Below are 12,386 nucleotides of genomic sequence, written 5' to 3'. Positions count from 1 at the left end.
GGGTAGAGCTTATTGACAGATGCAAAATGTTTCTGTATTTTTTTACAATCTTGATATAAGCGGGTAACTCTGTCAGCTGCAGGCATGTTTTAGAGTCTCTATACTCCAGTTAAGGATTAATCGATTACTGAATTAGTTGACCATTGAAAAAAAAAGCACCATTAATCTGAATAAATGTTTCTGTCCAATAATCAAACAAAGTGATCTGTAAAGATTTCCACTTTAAATGTAGATCATACTTTATCCTTGTTTATGTCATTAAACCCAATAAAACATAAATACATTTAATAATGTGTAACAAAAACTTTTTGTCTTTATTCATTTAACACAGCAGGCACAATAAATCCTTAAAATATAATTATTTACTTTTTTGAAAAAAAAAAAAAACTATAATGCGGTTTCGTGTAAAATTATATTGAGCCTTTTTTTCTTATGGAAATATCATTTTGATATGAGGGAAAAGTGAGTTTTTTTAGAAAATGGCCACTTATTAATGAATCCCTATAGTCGATCAATAAAATCGGACAACTTTGATCAATTAGAATTAAAATAACTTTCATCTGTATTCAGCATACTCTATATATATTTATATGTATATCTATCTATCCATACACGTATATTTATATAAAAGGTTCTAGATAATCCTTTTAAAAATATTAATTGCTCACCCTTAAGAGTCTTGCCTTTGCTACAATGCTGCCTCTCCCAATGTGCCACCCTTTCATGATGTCACTGGGTTAGGCTCCTCTTTAGAAAACCTAACTGCATAAACTGCGACACACATGCAGACGACCTGGTTTTGTGAACATAAAACAGCCTTAACACCTTTCGGTCCCTAAGAAACACGTTTTTGCGACTTAAAGATTAATAAAAAAACAGTTGCTGTCACCGTGCAGATTAGATGCTAAAAAAGTAACTCTGTGTGACCATGCTCTGCCTCACATCACCCCTCATTGATCTTAGAAAGAGGGCTTCATTTTTACTGGGCAGTTGCGATGCAGTCAAGGTAGTTGCTTCCTAGAGGGAGTGAGTAATGAGAGCTGTACATAGGATGATGGTGGCCATTAATTTTCCAAAACGATTCATGGGGATCAAGCAAAATACGACTTTGGGCCTGATTTGGGCAAAGCAATAGAATTAAACATAGTTAAAAGCTCAAAGGGTTAATATCTGAATGATGTATTCCAATGACTAAAGAACAGTATTTCGATTTTGTTTTTCAGCACATCATCAGAGGAAATCGACCGATCAAAGCAGAGATGGCACATCAGCTGTACGTGCTGCAGGTGTTGACCTTCAACCTCTTAGAAGAAAGAATGATGACCAAAATGGATCCCAATGACCAGGTGAGATTTTAAAACGAAATATTTATGCTTCATATCCGTCACATCATTTATAGTCTTCCTGAAATCAAAGCAGGAATGAATGAATGTTTTTCTAAAAGAAAAGATAGCATGTAGGCTATCTGCCTTTAAATGTTAAATTAGAAACCACGGTTAACGAAATGGGAGCATGCTGTGAAGGTTTAATAGAGATAAGCTATTATGAGGGTAGAGCACACTTTGATAAATCTGCTTTAAGTGTAATCAGCAGAGCAGAAAATGAAGCCTTTCCTGTTTTTGCCAGTACTTGCTGCAACCCATCTGCTCATCGCTGATTGACCCATCTACTCTCTGGCTTCTCTCTTGGCTCTATCATGGTAAACGTTCCCCTCTTTATGCTGATAAGCTATTAACAGTGTTGTATTTTGCCTTCCCAGGCTCAGAGGGACATCATTTTTGAGTTGCGTAGAATCGCCTTTGACGGAGACACTGATCCCACCGGTACAGAGAAGAGGAAAGCATTATACACCAAGGACTACAAGATGCTAGGATTCACTGTGAGCTTATATAGCACATTGTATTGTTTTAAATCAAAGAATAAAAAAGGAGATGATTAATCAGATTTAAACTTAATAATAAAAGTGTTTTGTTTTTTTCCCTTACCTGAAACGCAGAACCACTTGAACCCGGCTATGGATTTTACCCAGACTCCCCCTGGGATGCTAGCTCTTGATAACATGCTGTATCTGGCCAGGGTTCATCAGGATACTTACATCAGGGTAAGTGCCGGTATCAGGCATGACTAAAGGAGCTAAAAGGGCTGGACGTACCTTAACTCACCTTCCTGCTTGCGACAGATCGTCCTGGAGAACAGCAGTCGGGAGGACAAGCATGAGTGTCCCTTCGGCCGCTGTGCGATTGAACTCACTCGAATACTGTGTGAAATACTCCAGGTTGGAGAGCTGCGTGAGTAACTTTGTTTATCTACCACTGTGTGGTGAAAGTAAGAACACAAGCTTTAAAGTTGTAGGGAAATCATATTTAAATGTCAAATCATTCTGGCTAAAACATGTATTTAAATCTACGATATTGTCCCAAAATTTAGAAAATTTCTTTAAAAAAAAAATCCTGTCTTAAAATCTGTGTTTTTTTTTCCATTATCTTCTGCAGGTCAGTTATTTATACGTCAGCCTGAACACCTTAATATGGCCAATCATATATCAACGGTCATCTGTCTATCAATTTTTTTCGGTCATAGCATCTTGATTCATATGTTGCAGCTGATATACGCAACGGTTGAAATAAGAAATAAGAATCATTTCCTTTCCCATTGAGTTCCGTCCCAGTGTTCGCAGGGATGGAGGTCTGTGTCTTCAGCAGGTGTAGAGCTAACAGAACTGGCAGCGTTGCGAGGCGTCCTCTTCCACAACATCGTCATCTTCACTTTCCTCCTCTAAATAAAAAATGTCTGATGGAGGAGACTCATCCACGACCTCCGACACTAAACTCTCCTCCTCTTGCATGTTTCCTCTGTCCATAGCGTTCCTTGACAGTGTCGTTTCTAAGTCACCAATTTAGTTCTACTTGGTCCCAATGTGATTTCCCATTGGGAACCTACTAGCAATAAGTTGCTAACTGGTTAGCAAGATGCTTCCAACAAACTGGCCACAACCAAAAATGCTTGCAAACCTTCCGCCACAACAATCCCGCCCACTTGATAAACGACCAATCACATTCACTTTATTCAGTCGTGTAAAGTCGTGCACCACTCGGGAGAATTCGGAAATGCAACAGTTGGAACGGCCGCTTCCCTACGACTTTAAAGGTCCCGCTCTAACTTTTAAAATATGGGCCGGCCTGCGTCCAAACTGAGCCGTAACCTGATCCCTAACAGTGAAGTCGGGGTTGGATCCATAGCACCAGAGTCACACAGCTGTCACTCTATGTGCCACCAAATATTAAAGGAAAATTCCGGTTTTTAACACTTTTAGCCCATTTTCTGTAATGTCCAGGATGAAATCGAATGATCGACACCAACATTTTGACAATTGGTCCTGTCTCTGCTATTTGGCTCATGCAGAATCCCCCCCTGGCTGCTTCAGAATGGCTTCCATAGTGCATGTCCGATAATGTCCTTAAAACAACCTTAAACGTTCTTTTTTTAAAATATGCTACTCACCGGGTCGTCAGCGCTGTTCAATGACGTTCCAAAAAAGGTTTCGTAAAGAAAAAACGTTCCTGTAGTGTTTTATTTAGCATTTTGTAAATCCCATTGAGTTCTGTTGGAATAGTCAATATCCCTCCGCCACCGGAAACGGAAATGGGGCCTGTTTACGCTTAGTTGTAGTCTTTTCGCAAGGCCCAAGTGTTTCTGCTTCACTCTGTGTACTCCGACGTCGAGGTGCTAACGTCTCTGTTAAACACTTTAAAAAACTCTGAAAATGGAATACGAAAGGTGGATTCTTGAGGAGGACATATTGGACTTTGAGTTTGACGGTAGAGGATACCGTCGCCAACTAGTGGTCTGGAGTGTGCAACGCTTCAGATTCGAACGGGAAGCGGAAGTTTATAAGCGGTTGTGATGTATCGGAAAAAATAGTTCTGGGATTTACAAAATGCTAAATAAAACACTACAGGAACGGTTTTTCTTCACGAAACTTTTTTTGGAACGTCATTGAACAGCGCTGACGACCCGGTGAGTAGCATATTTTAAAAAAAGAATGTTTAAGGTTGTTTTAAGGACATTATCGGACATGCACTATGGAAGCCATTCTGAAGCAGCCAGGGGGGGATTCTGCATGAGCCAAATAGCAGAGACAGGACCAATTGTCAAAATTTTGGTGTCGATCATTCGATTTCATCCTGGACACTACAGAAAATGGGCTAAAAGTGTTAAAAACCGGAATTTTCCTTTAATCCTAAAAGAACGTAAGAAATACAAGCATTTTTATTTAAAACAGGTAAACCACTAAATCACACATTTGAAACGGTCTTAAGAACTAATCAATGGATGGATCATTATCTATACTTAAAACCAATACATTAATACATTTGCTGTGATTTAATGAATGTAGCGTTGATCAGGAAAAAAATAAAAACAATAATTTTGGTCACGAACACTGAGTCTGGGAGCAGCCATTTTTTCCCAAATATAATAACAACTCCCTCCTGACATCTCCCGGCAGTGACGTCACGGTGCGGTAAGCCTAGCGCCATTCTCCCCGCTTTACAAGCAAAATCAATGGGAGCTACTAGACACATCTGCAATCAACAACAATTATTGAAGATTTCCAGAGGACTTCACCATTGAAATTCCCCAGAGCTATAGTGAAACTGACAATGCCCACGTGCATGGCAGCTGGATGTTGGAATATGGTAAAAGGGGAAAAAAATAAAAATAGTTATTCCACCTTTCCGATTCCTGATCCTCCACGGACGGGTTCGTCGTTGGATCGCCAACTTGAAGAGGGAGGATTTGCCATCGAACTTCTGACAAGAGAAAAAACACGTAATATGTAGCCAAAGCCAGTTCTTTGACAAACATGGATGCTTCCAGTAAAGCACATTCAAATGAAATTGACTCTTTATTAAAAACACTTATCATTTATTTAACAGTAATGTTATTTTTAAAGTATGTTCAGAAGTGTGAAAAAATTAAGACAATACATGGGCACATTTACATCCTAATTGCACGGTTAGAAATAAAGGAACAATGAGAGAGCCATATAACAGAAAGTTTGTATGCTTTTTCCTTTGGGTTTAATCCAAAAATCTATTGTAAACTAGTTATTTAAATATTTTCCTAAAAGTTAGACAAAGCCATTTTTCACACTTTGCTGATGGTGCCGTTCAATTACATAAATTAAATCAGAGACACCCGAGCACAAGGATGATGTAGAAAGAGCAAGGAGCTGCTGTGTGCAACCAGAGCTGGTGGAGAAAAGTCTGTCAGAGTTTAGCGCACAGCAGACATGTACTGAGCATGCACGAGATTTAAAAGCTGCAGACCCGTCTCACTGCGAACCACCTCCTAAATCTTCTACTAGTTCATAGTACTGGACCGTTCCAGCTTCCTTTCACTCCTAGGAATAGCGCTATAAATTAGATAACAGTTCATAAAGTTGAATAAAATTCTATTATTCTTTCGAAAAGAATAATTTCCTTACATTTCTTTGTGCCAAATTCAACACTGACTATTTTTCCAATGGATTGCAATAGTTTGTTTTTGTTTTTTGCTTCTTTTTTGGTGTGTATAAGGTCACAAATCCATCATATATGGTTTATCCATTAGGTTTCCAAAAGGTCACCAATGTTTTCAAATCCAGCGTCTTTCATGACAGACAGAGATCGAAACTCAAAAGAACAAAATTCTGCAGCTTGGCTGTACTGTTCTGGAACTCTCTACCACTCTTACTTAGAAAAAAGGAATCAGTTCTCCATTTCAAAACATACCTCAAAACTCATCTGTTTAAAATTGCCTATTCTCTCTAATATTAATCTCCCTGTCCCAGCCTTTGTATGTTTTATTGATTTTATTCTGTGTTTTGACTTTGTTTCTCTCCTTGTGTTTTTATCTTTTGTACGGTGACCTTGAGGGTCCAGAAAGGTGCCTTTGAAAGAAAATATATTATTATTATTATTATTACCATCTTCAGCCCTCCTGTTTTCTCCTGAAAGTCCTGCTCTCTCTCGCTGTCTCTGAGCCTGGGGGAACCAGACACGTGCCTTTCAGAAAATATTTCCTAACACATTGATAGGATGAAAAGCGGATGCCTCTTAGGCTACGTTCACACTGCAGCCTGAAGTGACCCAATTCCGATTTTTTTGCCCATATGTGACCTGTATCTGATCTTTTTATGACACTCTGAACGACACAGATCGGATTTTTTCAAATGCGACCCAGGCCACTTGGATATGTGGTCCTGAATCCGATACGTATCTGATCTTTTCAAATGCGACCTGTGTCTGTACGGCCAGGTAGCATTCATCCGACCTACACGTCATTGATACTTGACAAATGTTACTAAACGTTACTAATCTGCGTCCTACTAAGAGGAGGCGGGAAAAACGAACAACCATGGCGGAAGATAACACGGAGAGCAGTCAATGGAGAGAAAGTGAGGTTGCTGACTTAATTCATATTTGGAAAGATAGCTCGATTCAGACCAAACTCGAAGGGTCTTACCGGAACCGGGGGATATTTGAAAACATTTCCCGAGAAATGGCCGACCGGGGATACAAACACTCCTGGATCTAATGCCAACGGAAAATCAAGAGCCTCCGGGCCAAACTTAAAGAACGCAATATACGCTGCGGTATTACGAGTCATGTTTACTTCCGCAAACACTGAGGACGCTTGCTACATGTGACGTCATCGCGTCCTCGAGTGCGCATGTGGGACACTTCGGTTGAACGCTTTCAGTTCACACAGTAGATCACATACAAGTCGCATATACTTGGAAGTGTGAACGGACACGCAAAAAAATCCGATTTCACAAAAAAATCGGAATTGAGCATTAAAGCTGCAGTCTGTAACATTGAGGAGAGAGCAGACTTCGACTGAAAATTTGAAGAAAAACAGGTTTCACGCCACTCCCCCACCCTCTCTGCTTCACTTATGCCCTACCTCCAAGCTCCACCCCTCTCACAGCATCTGCGCGGCTACCGCATGCGACCAGAAGGTGGGGGGGGCGGGATTCAGCGCGTGTGAGCTGTGATTGACACTCCATCAGACGCTCCTCTGGCTGTGATTGGTTGTTTTTACTCGTCCCGAATTATTCTTTCCAGATTGAAATACAGGCAGTAGGCGGGACCAATTGAAGCAGTTTTTTTCACAGGTTACATATCACATGTACTGCTGTCTGGGCATAGGGACAGTTTTAGCCAATATGACAAAAAAGTGATTTTAAAAAACTTACAGACTTCAGCTTTAAGGCCTGCAGTGTGAACGTAGCCTTAGAAACAACTCATTTTAGCCTGACCTTTTTAGTGCTTTCACCGACAAAAAAAGATGCATCTTTGTTTTTCCTACAGATAAGGACTCTCTTTTGCTTATTACAAATAATTTCTAATTAATTAATTAACTTCACTGCTGACCTAAAATGTTGTCCGTTTCACTGCAGGGGTTCGTGCACCAGAGTGAGAATACTGTATGATAATAGACTGCTGATAATGTATGTACTGATTATCAGGGGTTATTGATGGGTACTTATTTGGAAACATTTTTCTTTGCTTAGCTAACGAGGGCTGCAACGATTATCACCCCATGTTCTTCACGCATGACCGAGCGTGGGAGGAGTTCTTCTGCGTCTGCATCCAGCTGCTTAATAAAACATGGAAGGAGATGAGAGCCACAGCTGAGGACTTCAACAAGGTCTGATATTGCATAACCCTTACATTCATGTTCAGATGCTCATGTTACCACGTGGTTTTTCTTTCGTGCCATCATTCTCTTTTTTACATAAGCCTTTCAAAGCCAACCTCAAAACATAGAGGAACATAAATGGACTCAAAAAGCAGATGGAAACTTTTCCAAACAAACAAATTTGTGGTATTCTTCCGTTTATGTTAATTGTCTGCTAATTTTGGAGGGTGGGAAAAATGACCACCTTTGGCTGGCATTTACTTCGAACGGTTGAGTGGAGGTTTGAAGAGGACCCAAATGCAGAGATGGAAGCTGAAGTGGTTTGCAGATTTATTGTTGATCCAAATGAGACAGAGGCAAATTCCAAAACAAATTCCAGAAAAAAGAAAAATCCAGGAGATGTTAGGGAAAACAAACACGAGGGGCAAAGAAATGACAACGAGGAACCAGCAAACAGTGACTGAACAGGAGGTGTATATATGGGATGCAGATACAAAGACCAGGCTAATCAGCGGACTGGGAGCAGGTGCGGACAGAGGAGTCTAGAAGGGAGCTAGGGGACAGGAGACTGAACCAAGAGGGCAACAGAGGGCAGACAAGAGATGCATCCAGAAAACGCCACAAAATGGGAGTTAAATCAATAAAACTAAAAAACACAGAAAAACACGTATCAAAGTGAAACTGAAAACTCAAAAAGAAAACTCAAAAAGAATCAAAAAGTGCAGAATCCTGACACCTTTGAATTGTCTATTTAGTGAATTTTGTTTTGTTATTGTAGCAAGCAAGAAACACATTTTATCAATTAAAATAGGAAAAAATACAGTTCCAATACTGAAACTTTCAAAAGGTTTTTAATCAGAAAGTAAGTTTGCTGTTTTCTCTGATTTTATTTACATTTTTTTCCCAATTTATTTTTCATACTATTGTATGTTCTTTCTTTGAAATTTTTTTTTTTTCTCAGAATGAATTTTGCAAATTGCATTTTCTTCTAATTTAATTTGCTGGTGCCACCTCTGGGGGCGGGGCATCTTTTGGTAATTAGGAGCAAAGACTCATTTCTATTGGTCTGCATAAAGTTTAGACATACAAAACATAAACCAGTCTGAAAACTCTGATAAGCAGAAACTTGGAAAGAAAATAAAATCTGTAATGATTTTATTAATAAAATGTAAAAAGATAACATCTGTAAAAAAAAACAACAACAACAAAAAAAAAACTTTAAAGTAAATGTGATTTTTTTTCTCAAAAGTAAAGTCTGAAAAAAAACCCAGCATATTTACTCTTAACCTTTTTTTGTTTTATTTAATTTTTTTAAATAAGTGTTTTTCAAAGTTTCATATCCAGACAGTTACAGTTTTCTCGAATAATAATGTACGAAATATGTTCTTTGCTTGCAACAATAATGGAACAAAATTTACTCCATAAATATCCACCTCTGCTTTTTTGTTTGGCTGCAATTCCAAAAAGTGTTCACGCCTCATGCTTTTCATAAAGCTGTAACATAAATATTTGTATGTTAAACCAAAGCAGAGGCAAATAAATCTACAAGCAGATCAAATTCAGCTTGTCTCTGGCTGTGCTGTAAGAGTCTAAAATCCTGTACTTCTGCAGCAGCTGCAGTTGTCTCAGCGTCCTCTAATTGCTGGAGCTCAGTATGACCAAAGGGGACCGTTCTGGACGACTTCAACCTCAGGATGGTCACCTTTGCGTAGCTGTTTCCAACCCAGGCCAACTTTGACATCTGTGCACGGCTCACGCTGAGCAATTACATGATAACACTGCTGGATCTCATGCCGGCCAGCAATGTGACCCCTATCAAACCCAATCAAGTGCTGATAAAGCGGTCTAATTCGTCTGTGAGGGATCCTCAGAGCCCAGTGACCTTCACTCACAGTTTTTAATGACTGTTGACTCTGAAACTGGGCTCATAACGGTATGCATTCACGCATAAACCATCCACTTATACCTATTTTATTTTCACTGCAAAGAGAATCATTTACATTGCTGGTCTCTGTTTATAAAAGACTACAACTAAACTAGGCTGTTGCTTCTGTGGGATTCATTTTTGGGCAGTAGGTGATTAATGAATCTTTTCTTTTTGTCGCATCATCAAAATTTGGAAGCTTTAGAAAAATTTAGGCAATGTTTTGAGAACAAATATTAAATTTAGATTAAAGTACTGATTAAACACTCTTTAAGGCAGTGGTCTTCAATGTTTTCCAGGCAAGGGACCCCCACACCGATGGCTAGATGAAAAGGGGAACCCCCTAATTATTTATATTGTATGAAATTGTGTTACATCAAACTGGTCCTACAGTCACTCTATTACAGATGGAGTAATTTAATGAAAGTAATTTCTCCCTGGGATTATTAAAGTATTTCTGATTCTGGTTCTTGGTTGATGGGACAGGTGTTGTAAATGAAACGGTGCCCAGCTTGAAAGAGCTCCTGTGTTTTTCTGAATGTGTGCATTGATCTTCTGCCTCCATTTCTCTGTTTACTACAGTGTGTTGAATTCATGTTAATGTTTATTTAAGGACATTTCAATAAGTGGAAAAAATTGCAGGGGGGAAAGTAAAATAATTCTAATTAATCAAAACTTTCGTGACCCCCATGCAGTACCTCTGTGGACCCCCTAGGGGTCGCGGACCCCCTGTTGAAGACCTCCGCTTTAAGGCATTCCTTAAAAGATAAGGAAGAAGCAAGTTTTCATATGGCTCCTTTTGAAGATGAAGATCATAAAGTGTCTTAACAGTAAAATAAACAATAAAGCAATAAAATCACTCTATGAAACTAATGCTTAGATAAATTATTGATTGGTGTTTCTATATACTTTTAACAATATAATTTTTTTTCCTTGGGTATGAATATGCTCTGTTAACCCGTCTTCATACTGTCTCAGACACGAGAACCTGTGTCCAAACCTGGACAGAACAATGGTTCCTACAGTGGGGTGTGCTCCCCCTAGGGGTGCGTAGTGTTATTGCAGGCGGGGCATGGTAGAACGAAACTGATTAAATAACTTATTTTTTTTAAATACAGATGTCTATGTTAAATTTGTTACAAAGCTAAATAAATGGTTAATAACTTTATTTTAAAAGAGGTAGTTTTTGTGTTTTAGAGGAGATTGTCATTTATTTTAATGAAATACAGTTTAGTGCAATTTACTTTTTTTTTTTTAAAAGATTAGTAGAGAGGGGGAGTGAAAACTTTCTTTAAAATCAAAGGGGGAGCCCACCAAGAAACCACTTATTCAAAGTAAAACTTTAAAAAATCCAAAACATTAGAGGACATAGCTGGGGGGGAGGGGGGGTGTCAATTAATTAATTTATCTAAAGTTAATTGATTCCATCAAACGACTAAGGATTCATTGATTAGCATCAATTTGTTTCACCCTATCAAGAAGAACTTTCCATAACATAAAGGCAAAAACTTTTCTCACTATATATTTTAATACTTTATTTTGGCAACTGTATTAAATATTGACTGGATTAACAAAAATTTTTTTTTTTCAACATTATTAAACTTATTTATAAGGTAAGACAGAACAGGAACAAAATTGGTTAATAAATAAAGATGAAATGTACACTAACAGAGATCATTTAAAGACAGGGTGTGTCTCTCTGACATACTGCTAGGCTATGTGTAACTTTTTTCTTGGTGGGGTTGGGGTTTTAAAGCCCAAATGCAGAGGCCAGGAGGCAGAGGAGAGTTCTTGAAGATTTAATTGAATAACTGAGGCAAAAATCCAAAAACTATTGATGTTATAAGATGAGCCGAGGCTTTGAGGAGTGTGTTGAGTAACGGAGGGGGCGTTTCCCCGAACCGCATGTCGAGGCGTGATTTACTGCCCAGGCGAGTTTTGGTCCCCTGTAATGGGATGGGGGTTTTGATGATAGCGGGAAGGAATCAACTCTGTTGCTGCATTCTAGGTTTTTGAGAACTGAAACCTGAGTCCATCCCCTCTGTTTAAGGTTGGTTCTCCTCTCTTAACATAAGTGGCTTCTTCACACCCTTTTTAAACTGAAATGTGAACATTATGGTCCTCAAAAGAATGTCCTTTGTCCATAAGGTTTCGATGTACCACTAAATCTTGTCCGGAGGAGGTCACTCTTCTGAGTTGGTCCATGCATTTGTGGAGAGGTTGTTTTATTTCTCCAATATAAAGATCAGAGCATTCCTCACTGCATTGAACTGCAGACACAACTCCGCTCATCTTAGGTCTGGGGATTTTGTCTTTAGGATGCACCAGTCTCTGTTTAAGGGTCTTGTTTGGTTTGAAATCTACTGGGATTTTGTGTTTGCAGAAAATCCTCTAGAGTTTTTCAGAGATTCCAGCAACATATGGAATGGCTGGGATGGCCTTAATCTGGTAGTTAAAGGAGAATTCCGGTTTTTAACACTTTTAGCCCATTTTCTGTAGTGTCCAGGATGAAATCGAATGATCGACACCAAAATTTTGACAATTGGTCCTGTCTCTGCTATTTGGCTCATGCAGAATCCCCCCCTGGCTGCTTCAGAATGGCTTCCATAGTGCATGTCCGATAATGTCCTTAAAACAACCTTAAACGTTCTTTTTTTAAAATATGCTACTCACCGGGTCGTCAGCGCTGTTCAATGACGTTCCAAAAAAAGTTTCGTAAAGAAAAAAAACGTTCCTGTAGTGTTTTATTTAGCATTTTGTAAATCCCATTGAGTTC

The 12,386-nt window shown here is 38.9% G+C and overlaps 1 protein-coding gene across 4 annotated transcripts in view; it reads left to right on the top strand.

Annotated features, from left to right (window-relative positions):
• The window catches only part of elmo2 (engulfment and cell motility 2), a 49,403-nt gene that overhangs the window by 28,465 nt on the left and 8,552 nt on the right, over positions 1 to 12,386 (top strand). For all 4 annotated transcript variants that reach the window (XM_038298124.1, XM_038298122.1, XM_038298123.1 and 1 more), the window contains 5 exons: positions 1,224 to 1,346; positions 1,760 to 1,879; positions 1,997 to 2,101; positions 2,180 to 2,288; positions 7,559 to 7,695. In XM_038298124.1, coding sequence (XP_038154052.1) covers positions 1,224 to 1,346; positions 1,760 to 1,879; positions 1,997 to 2,101; positions 2,180 to 2,288; positions 7,559 to 7,695 — 594 coding nt within the window. The remainder of the gene's footprint in view (positions 1 to 1,223; positions 1,347 to 1,759; positions 1,880 to 1,996; positions 2,102 to 2,179; positions 2,289 to 7,558; positions 7,696 to 12,386) is intronic.

Source organism: Cyprinodon tularosa, unplaced genomic scaffold (genome assembly GCF_016077235.1).
Source record: "Cyprinodon tularosa strain WSP-4 unplaced genomic scaffold, ASM1607723v1 ctg40, whole genome shotgun sequence".
NCBI classification, from domain to species: Eukaryota; Metazoa; Chordata; class Actinopteri; order Cyprinodontiformes; family Cyprinodontidae; genus Cyprinodon; species Cyprinodon tularosa.
Note: the sequence above shows the minus strand (reverse complement) of the source record. Positions and strands in the feature narration are given on the sequence as shown.